We start from the raw sequence: 18,053 nt of genomic DNA, 5'->3' as shown, positions 1-18,053 counted from the left end.
ATCTGTTGCAAAATTATTACCACCAAATAGTTAGCCTTCCGTCCCCTCACATGATTGTGTGTGTGTGTGTGTGTGTGTGGCGATAACATTAGAGATCTACTCTCTTAACAACTTTCATGTATTTAAATAGTATCATTATAATTCTTTTTTGGCTTAAAAATGTCTCATTTGTTCATAATGTAGCGCCTTCCTCCCCAGCTCTGTTTAGACACTGCTCGCTTGGAATATCTTTTTACATCCACTTTCAGGCTCTCTGTGCTTCTTTATCTAAAATGAATCTGTTGTAGACGTGACATAGTTGGTCATGTTTCTATCCATTCTGCCAAACTCTACCGTTTAATTGGAGAGCCGAATCCGTTTACGTTTAGAGTAATTACTAAGGAAAGACTCAATTCCGCAACTGGCTATTCGTTTTCCATGTGTCTTTTGTGGTTTTTTGTTCCTTAATTCCTCTCTTAGTGCCTTTTCTGTATTTACTTGTTTTTTGGAATATACCATTTCGATCGCCTTCTTTCCTTTTCTATATGTTTTTTAGTTTTCTTAGTGGTTTTCTCGGGGATTACAGTGAGCTTCTTAAATTTATAACAGTCTGTTTTGAATTAATTGCCAACTCAGCTCTATTCGTATACAAATACTCTGCTCCTGTACGTCTGTGTCCCTCTGCCTTTTCATATGATTGTCACTAAAGACCTAGATCCACTGTGTACCCCCTAGCAGATTTATAGTTATTGTTTGTGTTTTGCTTTTAAATCATGTATGAAAAAGGAAGTTAAAAAACAAAAGTACAGTTATAAGATAAATAAGTACGAGGGGCGTAATGTACAACATGATGCCTGTCGCTGACACTGCTGCATGATGCACAAAAAGTTGTTAAGAGGAAATCCTAAGCGTTCCCATCGTAAGGAAAGTTTGTTTTGTTTGGTTTTGTTTTGTTTTAATTGTATCCATATGGAAGACGGATGTTAGGCGACGCTCCCATGGTAATCATTTCACAGCGCATGGGAATCAGAGTGTCGTGCTATACGACGTCAAGGTATACGGCGGTGTATGTCAGTTATTTCTCAATAAAACTGGGAAAAAAACCCCAAGGACCCCAAAGTACAGTGATACTGGATGTTATATGTACCTGATTCCTTCTCTTCCATGACCTCAGTTATTGCCTAGTGTCTTCATTTTAGCTGGAGGGACTCCCTTTAGTATCTCTTACAGGGCAGAGCTAGCAATGAATCCCTTTAGCTTCATCTTAGATTATCTTGATTTCTCTTTCACACAGGAAAGATGGTTTTGCCATTTATAGAGCCGGTTGACAGTTTTTCTCTCTCAGCACTTGAAATATGCCATCCTCTGTCTCCCAGCACCTGTTGCTTCTGATGAAAAGGGAGCTCTTGATCTTGCTGCGGATTCCTTGTACGGAATGAGTTGCTGCTTTAAGATTTCGAGTCTCTCCTTGTCTTTGACGATACAGCTGTAATGCCTGGATCTTGTGTAGATTTTCCTGCTTGGGATTTGCTGAACTTCTTGGATGTGTAGATTCAGGTCTTTTACCCAGCTTGGGAGATTTGGGGCCATTACTTTTTCAGATATTTTTCCTGCATGCTCCTCCTCCTCCTCTTCTGGGGTGCTCACGATGCATCTGGGGTGACCTTGGTGGTGTCCCGCAGATCCTTAAGCGTCCGTTCCCTTTTCTGATATTTTTTTCATTGTGCTTCTTCAGCCTGGATTAGTTAAATTGCCTCATTTTCAGGTTCACTGTTTCTCCTGCCTACTCGAATCTGCCATCGAACTCCAGTGAATTTCTTATTTCAGTCATTGTACTTAATAATTCTAGGTATTTTATTTGGTTTCTTTTTTACTATCTGTTTATTGACATTCCCCATTGATGCAGGATTCTCTTGATTTCCTTTAGTTCCTTGTCTATTGTTTCCTTTAGTTCTTTGAGAATATATGAGATCACTTTTAATACCGTTGGCTGGTAAGTTCAGTGTCTGGAATTCCTCAGGGATAGTTCGGTTGTCAAATTCTTCTTTTCCACCAAAGTATTGTATGTTCCTGCTCCTTTGTAATTTTTGCAATCTTTTGTTGAGAAGCGGGCCATTCGCATGTTATGGTGTGGGACTCTGGGAGTCAGAGTCCCCCCCGCCCCCCCCCCCCCCGGCCCACCACCCCAGTGATTGCTGCTGAGGGTTATAGTCGCCCGTTTTCATAGAGACTTTGCCCAACCGCTTCGGCAAATCCGCGTTCTTTGCTGTGTGTAGTCACTGACGTTTCTGTTCTGTTCTCTCTCTGGTCAGCTTGTGACGTGGCAGAGAGAGCGTAAGCGTCTGCAGTGCCCCCAGCCCCACATTGAGAAAGGGAAGACGCCACAGTGCACGGCCTGCAGGGGCCCCGGTGCCCACGTCGCTGTGGGCGGGTGACGGGGAGCCCTGGCCGGTGGCGCCCTCCGCCCCCCGACCCGGGTTCAGCAGCCGCCCTGAGGAGGTCGATGCTGGTGGACGATTCAGCTGCATGGTTTTGGCCGAGGGGTTGCTGACCCCTGGAGCTCCCCGGGGCTCCCCACTCTGCCGTTGGCTGTGACGTCACTCCGCCCTGGGTCGCGTTTGGACGTGACTGCACATGGTGCCAACTGCAGCCAGGTCCTTTCTGTAGTTGACAAACCTATTTAAGTTTGATGATAATTTTAATTTTTTTAGGGTGAGCCAGAGAGCAGCCTCGGGCATCTGGAGTATGAATTCTGTTTAGTAACAGTAATTAAGTCAGTCAATAACCAAAATAGTTTTGATTTTACTTCAACTTGTATCTGTAATGATTTTCTTTGCAGGAATGCGAGGGACTTTCCAAATAGTTCATTATACTATAACATAGGCTTGGCGTTGGGAAAATGGAAGTGGTTTTTATAAGTGGAAAGGCTTTGAACACACATTTCTGACTGAGCATCACCCCAATCACGTATCCAAGTTAGGTGTCTGAGGGTCAGCCTGGTACCAGTCCGGGTCTCTCTATTTTATAGGGCCCAAACTTTTAATTTTTCTGTTTTTATAATATAGGATATAAAAACTCAAGAGCATGGGGAAAAGGGCTTAAAATGAAACGTTTCTTGTCATTTGTTCACCAGAACCAGTGACTTGAATGCACAGATGCTGTAAAAAAGAAATCTTCCTTGCCTTTTTTTTTGGTCATAGGTAAGATGCCAGTAATAGAAGTCAGTTGTGGTTATGTTTTAAATGTTTAACTCTCCAGAGGATATTTTATGAATTTTTGGTATTGGTAGAAGAGTAGGATTTGTAAAATTTATTGTGCTCACTCAAATGGTTAAGTATGACGTTATGCTGAGTTTGGTCACATTTGAGAATTTTCTTTCCGTTGTTATTGTTACGCTAACTGCGAAGGCGGGTCCCTACCCTCCGTGATTCCTGAGTGATTCTTGACAGGTGAGGCGAGCCTAGTGTCTCTGCTGTGATTTCTGGCAGAGTGGATTTAACTCGCCGTCTCACGAACATTAACAGGTCAACGCATAGTGTTTTTGTCGTTGGCACCAAGTTGGTGTTCTTACTTTTCCATTCGTTGACTGAGTTAAAAGATCTAAAGTAAATCTGAATCTTCTTTTATTTCTGTACATATAAATATTCTCTCATAAGAAACACAGACTTACCGAATAATTTGAAGAATGTAGCTTTGAACACGCAATAGGGACATTAAGTTTCGAGTGGATATTTGAACCTTTGAAGGTTGAAATTACAAGCCTGTTGTTTTGGGCTTGGCCACTAATTGAATTACAATGCGAGATGTGTGCTTGTTTCTTAGCTTCTGTTTCTTTCATGGTGTGTTTGTATGTATGTTACTATTAGGTAAAAAGAATTACCTAGTAGTACATTTCCCTTTGCGATCGTTTGCCCAGTGATGAATCACAGGAGGGAGTTTTCCCGTGCAGCTGAAAGAGAAAGTGAACAACTCTCATTTCTTTGGGGAAGAATTCTGATCGTCTTCTGTTTTGGGTTGCAGATTTGGGGGGCTGGTCTGGAGGGCAGGAGGGAGGGGGTACTCACACAGCAGGGGAGAGTAATGCGCATGGCTTCCTCTTCGTGGACATCCACAGATGGCTTTCAGAGAGAGAGCTGAGATCTTAACAGGCAGGAGTGTGTCATCAGAGCTCGGTAATGGGGGATATGGTGTTGGATTTCTGTCCGAGAGCCAGGGGTTTGGACCACTCCGTTAGGGATGCAGGGCGCACCTACCCGTCCCAGTTAGGGATGGAGACCGCACCCTCCTGGTCCCATTAGGGGTAGAGGACGCACCCTGCCGCCCGTGTTAGGAATGGGGGATGCACCTTCCCGTCCCAGTCAGGGATGGAGGACGCACCTTCCCGTCCCCGTTAGGGATGGAGGACGCACCTTCCCGTCCCAGTCAGGGATGGAGGACGCACCTTCCCGTCCCCGTTAGGGATGGGGGCGCACCCTCCTGGTCCCCTGGGACACTCGTGCGCGGTGCGGACGGCCTCTCCAGCTGCGGCTCCGCCCTGTGCCCACGTCCGACTCGCGGCCCTCGTGACGCCGCGAGGGTGCGGCGCCGGCTGGATTCTCGGCCGCCCTGGGCCCCTTCGCACTGTCCGTGGCGCGTCCCGACTTTGACGCAGAGTTAAACCCGGAGGCGACCACGGCACAGGGTCCGGACCAGTACTCGGGCAGCCGCACACCAGGGAGGAGCCCCCCCCCCCAGACTGCCTCAGCGCCGTGGGCGTTTCGGTGTTTGGGGGGCGTCGCCCGGAGGTGTGGGTGCAGAGGGGCTGCGGAGCCGCCGGGCCGCGTCTCCACACCCGCTGTGCGCTTCTCAGAAGCAGGCCGGGGGTCGCCTGCCCCCGCTCGTCGGTTAGGAAGTTGGGGCTCAGAGGGGCGGGGTACCCCATCCTTGCTCACACTCCGACGTGACACGGTGCCGCCGCGGTTTGAGAATCGCAGCGTTTGGAGTGGCGGGCGACCCCGCAGACCCGCCCGCGCGCGCCTGGCCGGCGAAGGGGGGAGAGGCAGCCCGCTTGGCGGCCGGCGGCGGCCGGGGTGGGGGGCCCCGGTGGGGCCGGGCCCGCGGCGGGGCGGCGCAGCGCGGACCCCGGGGCCTCCCCGCGCTGTGGCCCAGCGTGGCTTTCCTTCTCCTCCGGGGCTGCAGGTTCGTGTTTAAAGTGACTCTCTGCGCGCGCGTCATCGCGCACCGCTGACGTCTGCGCACCGCGTGCTCCCCGGTGGGGTCCCGGCTTTGCACTTTCTCCCCTCGCCCTCTGGAGACGTTTGATGGCGTCGGGTGTCACGGCCGTGCGACGGCGGCCCCGGCGAGAGACGGGCTCCACGGCGAGACCCCGTGACGCACGCGTCGTGCACACTTGAGGATCGGAACCCGGCTCCCGAGCCTTGCTTGCTCGTCGCGGGGGGTTGGGGGGGGGTGGCTGGGTGGCCGCCGCTTCCCCGAGCAGGGCCGCGGCCGTCGGGGTCCGTGGACCGGACCTCGCTGTTCGAAGACCCCCACCCCCTCCCACCCCCCCCTCCCCCGCGCCGGGCGGGAAGCGGGGGCTCCGACGCCGGCCGAATGCCCCCTCTTCTCGAAGGGCCGCCCGAGACCATGCTTACGTCTGACACAGGGCTCGGGGATGGTTCGTTTTCCATGAAACATTTGTCGTCCGTCATAGCTCAGGGACACGGCGTCTCCGGGAGGCCAGCGCCGGGCTTTTCCGTCTCCACCGTTCTGTGTGCGGGGGTTGGGGGTGGGGAGCCACAATTAGCTTTTCAGAATGACACGTCTTCGTAGATTCCGTTTTTCTGCCATACTCCGGCTTTAGACTGGGGACATTTTCTTAACTTACTCTCTCGAAGACATTCCTGGTTATCAGTTGGCTTTTGTATAATTTGTATGTTTCTCGTAAGGGCAGAATGGGAGGCAGTCACGTGTGCATCTTCCATGGTTGACTGTGTAAAAACGTTTTATTGGAAAATAATCTCCCAGATTATTTCCTTTTTTCCTATTTGCAGATGGTATATTCAGAATAATAGATCAAAGGTAGCCTCATAGTTTCAACTGGTTCTTCTTTTATGTGCAAGCGTAATTTTTTTGGCATGCAAAAGCACTTCTCCCCTTTCTAAGATTTCATACCGGGTGGGTTTAAGGAGGTGCCTACTCCATGGCCTGTAAATTCTTACTGTCGGACGACTGTTGCTGAGGATTCGTGCTGTATCCTGACTTTTCTTCAGAATTTTGTTAACTGACCTTTAGTAGACTGCCCAGCGTTTATTTTGTCCCTAATGTGTAATGAGACCGGAAGAGCCCGTAGGCCCACGCGCTGCCGGGAGCGTGGCACAGGGCGCACTGAGATGCGAGGCGAGAGGCTTTTGTCGCGGGTCACGCAGAGCAGCGTGGCGAGGGCGGCTTCGCGGGTTCGGTGTATCCTGGTGCCTGCGCTCTCTGCAGCCGTGAAGCTCCGCTTCCTGGCGGCCCAACGCTGCGGGCACCCGGTGCGAACATAACAGACCCCGAGGGCGCCTGGCGTGGCGCGCTGCGGTCCACAGGTGCTCAGCGGGCAGGTCTTCGAAGTCCTCATGCCGGGGAAGGACATTTGTCCGTGGCCGCGAATGGCGCTGCAGTCTGCGTAGACCAGGCCATTCCGTGGTGTGCCCGAAACTAACGTAAAGTCATATGTGAATCACGTCTTGATGAAACGTAAAAACCACAGCATTCCTGCTTTACCAAAACGTTCGTTCCAATAGTAGCAGGAATCGTGGCTTAAACACACCCCCGGCGTGAACCGGTGTGACCCGTGTTTCCCGGGCGCGGCAGCTGCGTTCCCGTCCCCCCCCGCCCCCCCTCCTTCCCGACTTCCCTGGTTTGATAAGGCGCTTCTTCAGCGCGGTTTCAGGTCACCGCGGAAGGGAAGGAAGCCCGGAGGTCCCGTGCGCGTCCCCCGCCTGGACGCATCCGCGTGCACCCCCGACCGCGTGCGCCCCGTCCGTGTCCGCCCCCTCCGCGTGCGCCCCCGTCCGCGTGCGCCCCCTCCGCGTGCGCCCCCGTCCGCGTGCGCCCCCATCCCCCCGCCCTGCCCCCGTCCGCGTGCACCCCGTGTGGGGCGTCGGTCACGGCTGCTGCGCCCCTGGCGACAGCCGCGTCACCCAGAGCCCGCGGTTCGCGCAGGGCTCGCCCCGGAGGCGTGCGTTCTCTGGGTGGGGCCGCAGGTGTAAAGACTGGCAGCCCAGAGCGCAGTCTGCAGAGAATGTTCGCTGCCCCGAAGCCCCTCTGCCTGCTCCCCCTCCCTCCCCGACCCCTGGCAGTCAGCGGGTTTCTACTGTCTCCATGGTTACCGCTGAGTTTCTTTCAGCTCCTGTAATTTTTATATTTAGAAGTTTTATTTGGTTCTTTTCAAAAATCAGCTTAAACTTCAGAGTCTCGTTCTCCTAACGAAGCCTTTGTTCTTCCTTGGCACTTACTAAGCGTTTGTTTTGTATCCTGTCTCGTGGTTCTGATGCTTAACATCTTCGAGTCTGATTCCACTGTGTTTCTGCGGCTTTTCTTCATGGTATTTGCTTTTCCCGTTTTTATGGATGCGTGTGATTTTCGATTGCGAACTCAGTCGCTTGGAATTCTCTTTATGGGGACTCTCTGTGGGGTGGGAGAAGGCACTGTGAACTCGGGGTCTCTTTGAATTACATGTTCTGCTGTTTTTTTTTTTTCCTTCCAAGATCATGCAGCTTGTGTGAATTTGGGTCACACATCTCCATGAGGGCCAGCGTGTGCAGGTTGTGAACACTCGGAAGATTCTGATCGCCCCCCCCCCCCCCCCCAGTGCCAAGGCCAAGTCAGGCCAGTCTCCTGCCGTCCCCTGCCGTAGTGTGGGCTTGTTTCTTATTCCCTCTGGCGTTGGAGACACGGCCCTTTGGGGCCCCCAGCGTCATGCCGGGGTCCTCCGTCGACCTGCCCGCCCCGGGCCGGCGCGAGGCTGTGGCGCCGGTTTTCCCGGACTCCACGCCATCGGCCGTCGGCGCAGAGGCCCGGGGTCACGAGCGCCGGCGCCGGCCCTCGGCGCAGAGTCTGCCCCCAGGCTCCCCAGCGCTTCGGGGAGTCTGCCCCCAGGCTCCCCAGCGCTTCGTTTTCTAGGCTCCTGCAGACTTCTTTATTTTCTCACCAGCTCGGTAAATTATTATTTTTTTAATTTTAAATTTCATCCACCTTTTGCTAGTTTTCATCAGGATCATGAGTATCTGCTTCTTCGTGATGAATTCTAAGGTAATAGGTACTGAGTCTAAAAATAACTTTTTGTTTTAAGTTGCAAGAATGGAGACTGTGCAGCCAGGAAACAACGTCTTCTTCCTTTTAAGCGTGTTATGTATTCAAAAGAGAAAACGATCCTGTGAAAGCAGAAAGTCTCCGCCGAGCACCCCGCCATTTCTTCCTGTTATCCCGGCAAAGAATCACTGATTTCATAAAGCACCGTTAATTTTAGTCAGATCATGTTTCTCAAGCGTAGGTAGGGATGGCAAGTTGTTCGGGGCCGTTACTATTGGATGTCGATTTGTTCTAGGCTCAGTTTAGGTCTTGGGGTGCTTGATGGTGATTTGACGTGATGGAGTTTGTCGGCCTTCAACACAGTCTTGAGGGGATGTCTGATGTGTGAGAACTCCCCTGAAGACGCTGAAAACTGCACAGCAAGTTTCGACTCCTCGATTGGTTTTCACCAGTTGTATCTGAGTCTAGCGTTGAATCACTTTTAAGTTAAAAAGCCGCGCGTCACGCTGGGTGGCTCCTTGCCCTGCAGAGAGACGTGAGGATGAGCTCTGTTCATCTCCACAGAGCACGCCGGACCCGGACCCGCGCCCCCCGTGCGCCCTCCCGTCGCCATCAGCGACAGCATCGCGACCACGGGAAGGGGCGGGCTGCCGCTTTGTACCTCACTCAGAGCCGTCAGGACACAGAGCCCCTTTCACGCCGCGACCCCCGCTCGGTGGCCACGGTCCTTCACGGTCGCGCTGAGCCGCTCGTAATGCGCCGCTGGGCTGGGACCCGCCTGGGGTTTTCTGTGAACGTCACGATGTGCTTGGAAGTATTAATAAAAGCGATTGGGGATGATGGAGTTCTGAGTGAGAAGTGATGTCAGAAAATAGCTAATCTTTTAATTTTCAAAACCTATTTAGCTGTGAAACCTTATTTTATTCAAAGGTTTACTCGAAAACCCAGCAGATGAACTTGGAGCTGGGGGTTCCGAAAATCTCTGAGGCAGACAGCCCTTTTCATTTTGCAGATGAAGGTCCTTAAACCCAGAAAGGTTAGGTGACAGTGGCCGGGGCCGTTCGCACTTTCCCACACTTGACACCCTCTTCCCCGACTTCCTGCGGGTGGCGGTTCTGCCCTCTCCCCAGGCTTTGGGGGAGCAGAGCATCGGCACCTCCCGGGTTAATCGATAGTCAAATTTAGAAAGAAACGATATCTGTAAACTAGCGATTGTGTCAGGATTTTATATAAAGCCTAAAGGTAATAAGGATGTGCCTTGTTTTGGTCGAACTTGACCACGAACCCAGCAGGTGCTTTGATGAGCACGTACTTATCTTCAGGCCCGGCCCATCAGGAAGCTGAGGACGTGTTGTCCAACCCAGATTGGGCCTCCTGGGCCGGGAAGGGGTCGGGAAGGGGCCGTGGGGTGGGCTTCCGCACCCCGAGGTGCCGGCGGGCGCGCGCCGGGCTCCCCGAGGAGGCGGTGCGTCTGCCGGGGCACACGGTGGGGTTACGCGTTCGTCTCAGTTTTCTTTTTTGATGCAGCACTGGATCGTCGAGTTCTCTGCGTTTCTGCACGGGCGTCTCGGGTTTTCTTCTCACTGCCACGTAACGGGCTGCCACGTTTTACAGCCCGCACAGATTGCCGTCAGATGTGCGGTCATCGGTGACGCTTCCGCAGGCATTTCTGTCCCCTTTAGTTCTGTGCGAGCATTTCTCAGGGCTGCACCTCCGGACAGTTGTTAGGCCACTGAACATAGGGACGTTTAATCTCACTGTGAGGTCGTGCTCCGCTTGGGCGTTTTTATTCATTCCTTAGAAAAACGGAACAAGTTAGGGATGTGTCATTCCTCGAGCCAGGCTTTGGCTCGCTGAGAAAGTTGCTGCAAACTAGTTTTTAGTCATATTATTAAAAGCCTTTGTTCTTCACTCTCCTCCTTTATTTTCTCTCGAGAACGTTAGGTGGTTATAGGGAACGTAGTTTTTTAAAGGGTGCCTGTCTTCGTCATGCCTGCGTGATTGTGACAATGCCATGAAAGTCCTCTGAATACTAAGGTTCTTGTTTTTCCCTCCGTAGGGCGCCAATGCCTCGGCATTAGAGAAAGAGATTGGTCCGGAGCAGTTCCCGGTGAACGAGCACTATTTTGGACTAGTGAACGTGAGTACCCGCGGCCGCCCCGCCGTCGCGGGGGTGGTGGGGACCGTCCACGGCCGCCCCGCCGTCGCGGGGGTGGTGGGAGCCGCCCTGGACATGGCGGACGCACTCAGGGTCTAGTCAAGGAAACCTGTCCACTCGTGCTAGTAGACTTCAGGCCAAGAAACTCCATTTGGAGTTTTAAAACGCTCCGTGATGGACGGGAGCAAAGTCGCGTGGCGTCTTGAGGGTCCGAGAGAGAGAGCAGTGAGTTCCCTGGTGGTCAGCCTGACTTCCCTGTTTCATGTCCGAATTGCCTCATAACCCAAATTGCACATGGCTTGGACCAAACGATCTCTTGGGTCTTCGAGAATTATTTAAACGTCTGCGCGGAGTGGCCCACTCGTGCAGACGCTTGGTGTGCCCGGAGGGTCTTTGTTCTGCTAGTATAGACAGGAAAGTAGAAAATGCAGGGAAAATGCGTGCCGGGCCTGTGGAGGAGTCCTAGTAATCACGCGTTACTAAAACTTGGGGAGAGCCCTCTCGAGGGTCTTTTTCTGAACTGTCAGAAAACACCACAAGTCTCTGTCATGGGTTCGTCGTGGTAGCTTACGCTGTTATCTGTTCTGTTAGGCGGATCCGTGCCGAGTGCTTAAAAAAAGTACGCACACGTACACACACACACACACGATAGTACAGGTACCAAAGACAGTTAAGTCGAACAAATTTAAACGTGTGCCACTAAATGCCAGCCTGTAACGCGGCGTGCGGGACGGGTTTCCTCTGCGGTGCGGGGGATGCGGCTCAGCGGCAGGCGTGTGTCCCCTGCGCTGAGAGCCGCCTCCGCGTGCGACGCCGCCAGCAGAGTCAGCAGCCCCGTCCCGCCCTCCCCGGGGGACGTGTGTTACTCCTCCCGCAGTTTTTTCTGGAATTTCCCCTTGGATTCTAAATAAAGAGCTCATACCCGTGGCTATTTTTAAAAAAACGACTGTTAAACAACCTCCGTCGACTCCGGTCGCGGTCGACAGCAGACGCCGTTCCGCCCGCGCTCCCGCGTGGAATGAACCGTCGCCTTATCGTCCCGCGTCCTTGATTTCCACTTATTCTCCCCGAAGTCTTTATCAGAACTAAAAACCCGAGACCCTCTCGGGCCGCGTTCGCACCGCGCCCGGTGGCGGCCCCCGCAGGCCCCGGGCCGTCCCGCCCCGTCCCGCCTCTTCCAGGCCCCCCCCCGTTCCTGGTCGCCCCCGCTCCGTGGAACGCATTCCGTGGTCGCCGCTCTAGGAAGGTCGCGTGGGAGGTAAACTTAGGGACCCCGTGTATTTAAAATGTCCTGGTCGTCGTAGCCACGTGTAGGCCCTGGGTTACGGTCTTCCTCCGGCACGTTTGGGGCCTCGCCCTGCTGCTCCCTGGCCTCTGTGGCTGCTGCCGCGAGGCCTGACGCCGTCCGCTTCTCCATCACCTTTCAAATATTGCGGGGATGGGGGGGTGTCTTAGCATGCCCTCTGTGTCCTGGTCTCATACCCCCCGTTACTGCATTATGTTTTTCTGCCCCCATCGAGACTGATGGTTCATTTTCCTCAGTTCTAGAACGTTTCCGATACTACATTTGGCAAATTTCTTTCCTGTCAATGTAATTTCTCTGTGCGTTTTGACATACTGTTAGCTGCATGTTTAACACAGACCGATTCTCTATATTTCTTCCTCCCATTTCAATCCTCTGCCGTTGTAATTCTGCGTGTCAGACTCTTTCTGTGACGCTTTCGTCCGGCGCGTGGCACGTGTTTTTAAGAACGTGCCCTCGACTTTGTGGCCTTGCTGCGGGGCGGCGGCTGGTTCTTTCTCTCAGGGTGGCGCAGCCAGACCGCTTCTGAGACCTGAGTCCCTCCCCTCTCCCGTGTTAGACCGTTTTTCCTGTTAGAAGCTTTCCTCAGATTTCATTGAAAATAAAAGTGGAAATCCAAAAAGCTGGTCAGGGCTCCGGGTACTGTGGGTGGAGCTTGTCCGCCAAGGGCGATACCCTGGCAACGGGCGTTAGAAAAGTAGCCCCCTGTCCCCACCTCCCGCCCCCTCCCCAGAAGCTCCGTCCGGAGACTTGCTCTGGGGATGTCTGTGTTCCGGGAAAGACGACTCCTCTCTGTCCTGGGGTGTCTTAATCCAGGCCATTTAACCCTCCGTCTCCCCTTCACTGCTGCCCGACGTCCTCCCCGGTTTTCAGACCCGGCCCCTGGTCGGGGCGGCCAAGGCGAGGCTGGGCGCCCGGCCGTCAGAACGGCCCTCGGGAGGACTTACGACCAGACCTGTGGACCTGCGCTTTTAGATGTGTGCACCACGCAGAAAAACATTCCTGAGCCTTCCGGGTTGTCCATCTGTCCCTCACAGGCCCTCGGACTGTACTCTTTCTCCATCTGCTTTCCATTGTCGGTCAGGTCACTGTCATCTCTGGTCTGTGGTTATTTCTTGGGCCTTTCGAGTTTTTCCCCAATCTGACTTTTATTGTCATTTTATTAGGGTTTCACGGGGAGTAAAGTTAAATGAATATATTTAATTTCTCTTGCTTAATGAGAAGTCTAGCCCCTACTTCCCCAAACGTTTGTGCTTACATACAGAGCTGTCTGGTGATCGGAAGCCTCACTTAAATTCTGGGGACGGCAAACCCCAGTTTCTTCAATCTCAGTACACCTCCTGTGGCTGTCACCTCGTTCGGTTCGGACGCCAACACTAACTTGTGTCTCGAATTGTAGTAAAGTTGTCACATTGACATTGTCCCAGAAGAACCCGTTTTCTAGAACATTAGTATTTTCTACATTGACGTTGAAAGTTGTTTTACCGTTAACCTTCACCGTTGTAAATACTTCGATCTTTCCATGTTGTGTCTAACTTTTTTGCAAGTAGCCTCAGGACCAGTAAAAAGACTTCCTAGATTAAAAAAAATATATATATATATCACATAAAATGAGTTCTCAAGTTCTATAATATTTTTTCTGCTGTTACATTGTTTCTAATTTAATGCATCAGCATCAAAATTCCAGTGTCAATTGTATAAAACAGAGCTGTCATTTTTATTACTCCCCGTGGATCAATCTAGATTCAAAAGGTCGTCTTTGTACTTCTCCCCGAGGCCGGGTAACTGGGATTCAGTGAAGTTAAGAGAAGCAGAAGGGAGGGAAGTTAGTCAGAGAGCATCAGCGCAAGCTTCGTCTTCATCCTCTAGAATTTCATTCCATGAGTAGAAACAGTTCCTGTGCCTGGTTTGGATGATGAAGAATTGAGTTCTCCACGGTGGTCGGCGCCAGCCACGAGGCCTTGACAGACACCGTGAATCATGCCCAAAATGAGCGCTGGAGGCCGGGAGAGGCCGCGGGCCCGGCGCGGTGAGACTCTCCCTCCTGCGGCTTGTGCTCTGAGCCGCCGCCTCCTCCGCCTCCTCCGCAGGTCGCCCTCCAGCTCTTAAACGATCGTCACTCTGTTTCTCTCTTGTTCCCCTCCTCCCTTTTTTATTTGTGGAGTTACCACGCTGGTGGAGCTCCTTAAAGATTCAGGCTGGAGATTTGGGGGTGGCTTAGTTAATTCCGAGACCAGCGTTTTCCCCTTCCGTATTGTTCTGTGAATGTGGCTCCCGTGAGAAACTTGGGGTGAATCTTGTCTAACGATTGGGTTTCATTAAAATGAGGCACACGTATGTTTTCTTTCCATCAGTCTGTCCTGAGCTAGATGTGTAGTTCCAGATTCATTTTAATTCTTTTTAGAAAAAGCACACACTGGAAAGAGTCACTGTTGGGCATGCCCGACTGGAGCCCTTTTTCCAGCCAGCGAGTGGAGTCCTCTCCTCGGTACTTGCCTTTGGGAAGGAGCCCGTGTATTGAGGCAGTTAGAAAAACAGACTGTTTTTAAATGGAGGAAAGAACAATAGCCACAGTTTAACGTGGCAGAAGGCTTCGCAGCGCGGTTCCTTTGAACGTAGTTCGCGCCGGCCCGTTTTCCAGTAATTTCAGTCGCAGATATTTTCACTTTGGAGGAGCATTTTCACAGATGGCGGCTTTGATGGCTGATAATTCCGCCGTCCATCACTGGAATTTGCATGGCGCGCAGGGTGGCGATTCCCTGTCGCTCTGTCTCCCGCGGGTGCGTGACTGGTACCGGCAGTCAGGAGAGAGGCCGGTGTGCCGCGGGTCAGACCCAGCCCCCCGAAGCCCGCTCTTGCTGCGAAATGTCCTCACACGCCAGCTGCTTGCCTAGCTAAATGCTTCGGAAACACAGTCTCCCGCCGATCGCGCGGCTCAGCCTCTTCCCTTTGTGTCTTCCCGCCGTCGAGAGCTGCTCGTGGCGGCGTCGGTGGTGATCTGCAGTAGCGATGGCGATGGATCGCGGAGAGCGGTTGAAACCAGTAGGTTCGTTTCCTGCCTTTCGCGCGGTTGACGTGCGTCAGTAACGCGTTCCTGCGGCTTGGTCGTGTGGCTCTGCGGTCATCTTCTGATCGGCCCTGGCACACAGGTGGGCCGGGCTCAAGAGAGCTGTTCCCGGGCTGTACCGTGGCGTGCGCTTTTCCCCAGGGTCTGTCTTTGCTGCGAAGTCATGATCGTGTGCCTGGGCCACCTTAGGAAAGGCTCGTTGCCCGGGTCGCTGGTGGGCACTCGTTGGAATTTGGATCCAGGGGTCCGGGGCCATTCCGGAGGAGAGAGAGGAAAACGGAACCCGCGTGCCGCTCGAGGGTGACGGAGCCGATGGGGCAAGTGTCGCTTCTGTTTCATTCTTCTTGAGTTTCCTTTCCCGCCTGCGGGCCGTAGGCCACCTGAGGTTTACATCGTCAGCGACCCCCTGGACCGGCCCTGTCCAGCCCGACAGCGAACTCCGGCCCAGGTCCCCTGGCTGGATTAGATCGCGTGCCCAACCTGTGAAAGGCCTTGCGATTGCCAGAATGTTTGCATAGAGAAGTCAGGTCCCAGAAGGAAGCGTGGGGCGGCGGAGTGAGTGTGGGGGGGGCGGGTGGCAGGTGGCCACCGCGTGTGGAGGGACACCTGTGGATGGGGTCCACTCGGCCCTCGTGCGGGTGACGGGTCGGGCGATGGGAGGTCAGTGTTACAGACGGAGCCCCCCAAACAGAAACCGTGTCGAGGGAAGAAGGCCTCTCCCGAGGGGCCGTCCACAAGGCGGGCACCGTCACCGGCCTCCAGCCGGGGGGCCAGTGGAGCATTAAACGTTTCACACGTCTTTTTAAAGGTAATGCCGTTGACACAGCCGGTTTAAGTCAGTGGTCTCCAAATGCCATATGTAAGAGGGTCCATCGGAGTACAGGGAGAAAACACTAGAATTTATTTCTAATGTTTATTTTTATCAAAAAATGAAACGTAGCCTACGGCCACGCCACCCTGAACACGCCCGATCCCGTCTGATCTCAGAAGCTGAGCAGGGTCGGGCCTGCTTAGTACTTGGATGGGAGACCCCCTGGGAAGACCGGGTGCTGTAGGCATGGAAAATAAGGGGCCATAGCTGTGAGGTCAACCAAGGGTTGCTTCACCTAAAAACATAAGTAAAATAAAAATAAAAAATAAATATAAATTAAAAAATTTTAAAAATGAGGGGTAGGTTAAGCTTTACCAGTTCCTAACGAGTGGCTGGTGCTGGCGGCCGTGCCGAGTCCCCATGTGGGATGGTCCTGCGTCGGGCACTGCGCACCCCACGGCGCCAGAGGCGACTGAGTCTCGCTCATGCACGTTTGCAGTTGCAAACTGTTGTAATTTAAATTCAGGTTTCGAGATCACGTGACCTAATTTCAGTTCATTGAATTCCTCACAGTGGACCAATGGCTTAAAAAGGCTGTTTCGCACGTGGCCGGGGTGACGAGGTGCCCGGCACGACTCTGAGTGTGTCGGGCAGGTGCGCTTGTGGTTCATCACGGGGTTCCCGGAGACGTTGTGACCCCATTTCAAGATGAGGGCACTGAGGAGCAGAGTGCTTAGCAGGTTCCCAGGGCCGGGGCGGGGCAGGACCAGACGGACCAGACGGCCCAGGCCCTGTGGCTTGTGCTGCTGAATGAAGGCAGACATGTTGGGGGGGGGAGTCGAGGGGCCACCGAGAATTTAATGTCACAGTTCAGAAAGGCAAAGCCATCGAGGACACTCTCTTCCTCTTTGTCCTGTGTGTGTATCTCTGTGACGATACCACTTCCCGCTCTGATGGCCCTGCAAACCGCATATCCACGTGACTGCATGTGAACCCAGACTGTCAAATAAATCACTGATAAAATCTATAACCCACAGTCCACAAGAAAGCATTGCTTTTACTTAAATATTAAAGGTTTTAGGGAAAACAAAAATCAGTGTAAGTAAGAAAATTTTAAATGTTCACTTTATCTTAATCATTTGTTACGTTTTTGATGTACGCGATGCCCGTATATAGTTCTGAAGCATGCAGGGATTAGGGATATGTACGTAAATGACCTTATTGATGGGGACGTGGTGGGTGTTTGTGGAGGGGGTGTCGCCTTAACACAGAGGGAAAAGGCTGTTCGAGAAGACAGGGGTTGGTCCCGGCTTCAGGAGCAGTAGAAATGTCTGCGAGCAGGCCTCGAGGAGGGAGGCGCCTTGTCCGATTCGTTTTCCCCGATTTTAAACCTGGTCACACCTTTCATCTTCAGAGCCAGCCCCCAAAAAAACACAGGGTGGGTTTCAGCCCTGAAGAATGTCTTTTTTTCGTAATTGAGCATTCAGAAACGGGTATGGAGGAAATCATTCAAGACTTTTTTTTTTTTTTTTTAATGCGTGAAAGCTATATACTTGAAGGATATAATTTTAGGTTTTAGGAACTTGAATGAAAGTTACCATTAAAAATCAAGGAAATTGAAGAGAGTGTCACAGTTCTGAATAAGATTGCAAGTTGGCGTATTCTGGAGAAATAGTAGTAGTTTCTACCTTTAATGTTTGTTTAGCAGGACTGATGGACATAGGTAAGAGAAGACCATACTAGGTGACCTCAGAGGATTGCTGATACTGTTTCCTGTTGCTTTACATTCAGAAGATGAGCAAGGGGCCGACTTCCCACCTTTTATACAAAAGATACACTCCCTCTCGCCCCTCGGCCTAGCCCATCCGCTGCTTGTATTTTTTTTATAAGTAGATCAAACTTCATTATCCTGCATTTTCCTGATACACTGCGAGATGCTGTCTTTTGATTCTGCCTACTCTGTGGAAGTCGCTGGAGTCTCTTTTGCTCATTCTTTAATAAAAGTGGCCAGATCGTGGAGATCGTGTCTTCTCTGCCATGGACAGGGCCGTAGTTTGTTGGCCATTAGAGTCATTCCGCTGTGGTGCAAAAACTAACATTTTCAGACTGAGCGAATGACTGGTAAGTTGGTCTCGGTAACATTGCAGATCCACTGCGGGTGCCCCGAGCTCCTGGATAAACTTTATTGAGGTACATCCATAGCTATGTTTATGATCGATAATACTGATGCATCGTTATCATAGGCGAGCGTTGCTCCGGAAAGCCTTCGAAGCGTCTTTGTGAAATCAGCTCTTGGCTCCGATTAGCAGTGTGAGTGGAGAAGCCGTTTATCCTCACTGGGTCTCATGACCTGTTACTTCTTACGTAGTACTGTTTAATTTGCTCCTTTGTTCCCTGAGTCTCTTGCAAGTTGGTAAGTAGATCCAGACACCCGCCAGAAGTCGAGGGGTTGGATCTGTTT

At 52.3% G+C, this 18,053-nt stretch overlaps 1 protein-coding gene and 1 non-coding gene across 3 annotated transcripts in view; both read left to right on the top strand.

Moving 5' to 3' along the window:
- Positions 1–18,053, top strand: part of USP12 (ubiquitin specific peptidase 12) — a 68,995-nt gene that overhangs the window by 20,524 nt on the left and 30,418 nt on the right. For both annotated transcript variants that reach the window (XM_036228376.1, XM_016121910.2), the window contains one exon: positions 10,313–10,393. In XM_036228376.1, coding sequence (XP_036084269.1) covers positions 10,313–10,393 — 81 coding nt within the window. The remainder of the gene's footprint in view (positions 1–10,312; positions 10,394–18,053) is intronic.
- Positions 15,721–15,839, top strand: LOC118609573. The gene has a single exon (XR_004953471.1). It is a non-coding gene; the product is annotated as a 5S ribosomal RNA (ribosomal RNA).

This window comes from Rousettus aegyptiacus, unplaced genomic scaffold (genome assembly GCF_014176215.1).
Source record: "Rousettus aegyptiacus isolate mRouAeg1 unplaced genomic scaffold, mRouAeg1.p scaffold_m13_p_11, whole genome shotgun sequence".
Taxonomy (NCBI): Eukaryota; Metazoa; Chordata; class Mammalia; order Chiroptera; family Pteropodidae; genus Rousettus; species Rousettus aegyptiacus.
The sequence above is the reverse complement of the archived record's forward strand: the minus strand, read 5'-3'. Positions and strand labels throughout refer to the sequence as shown.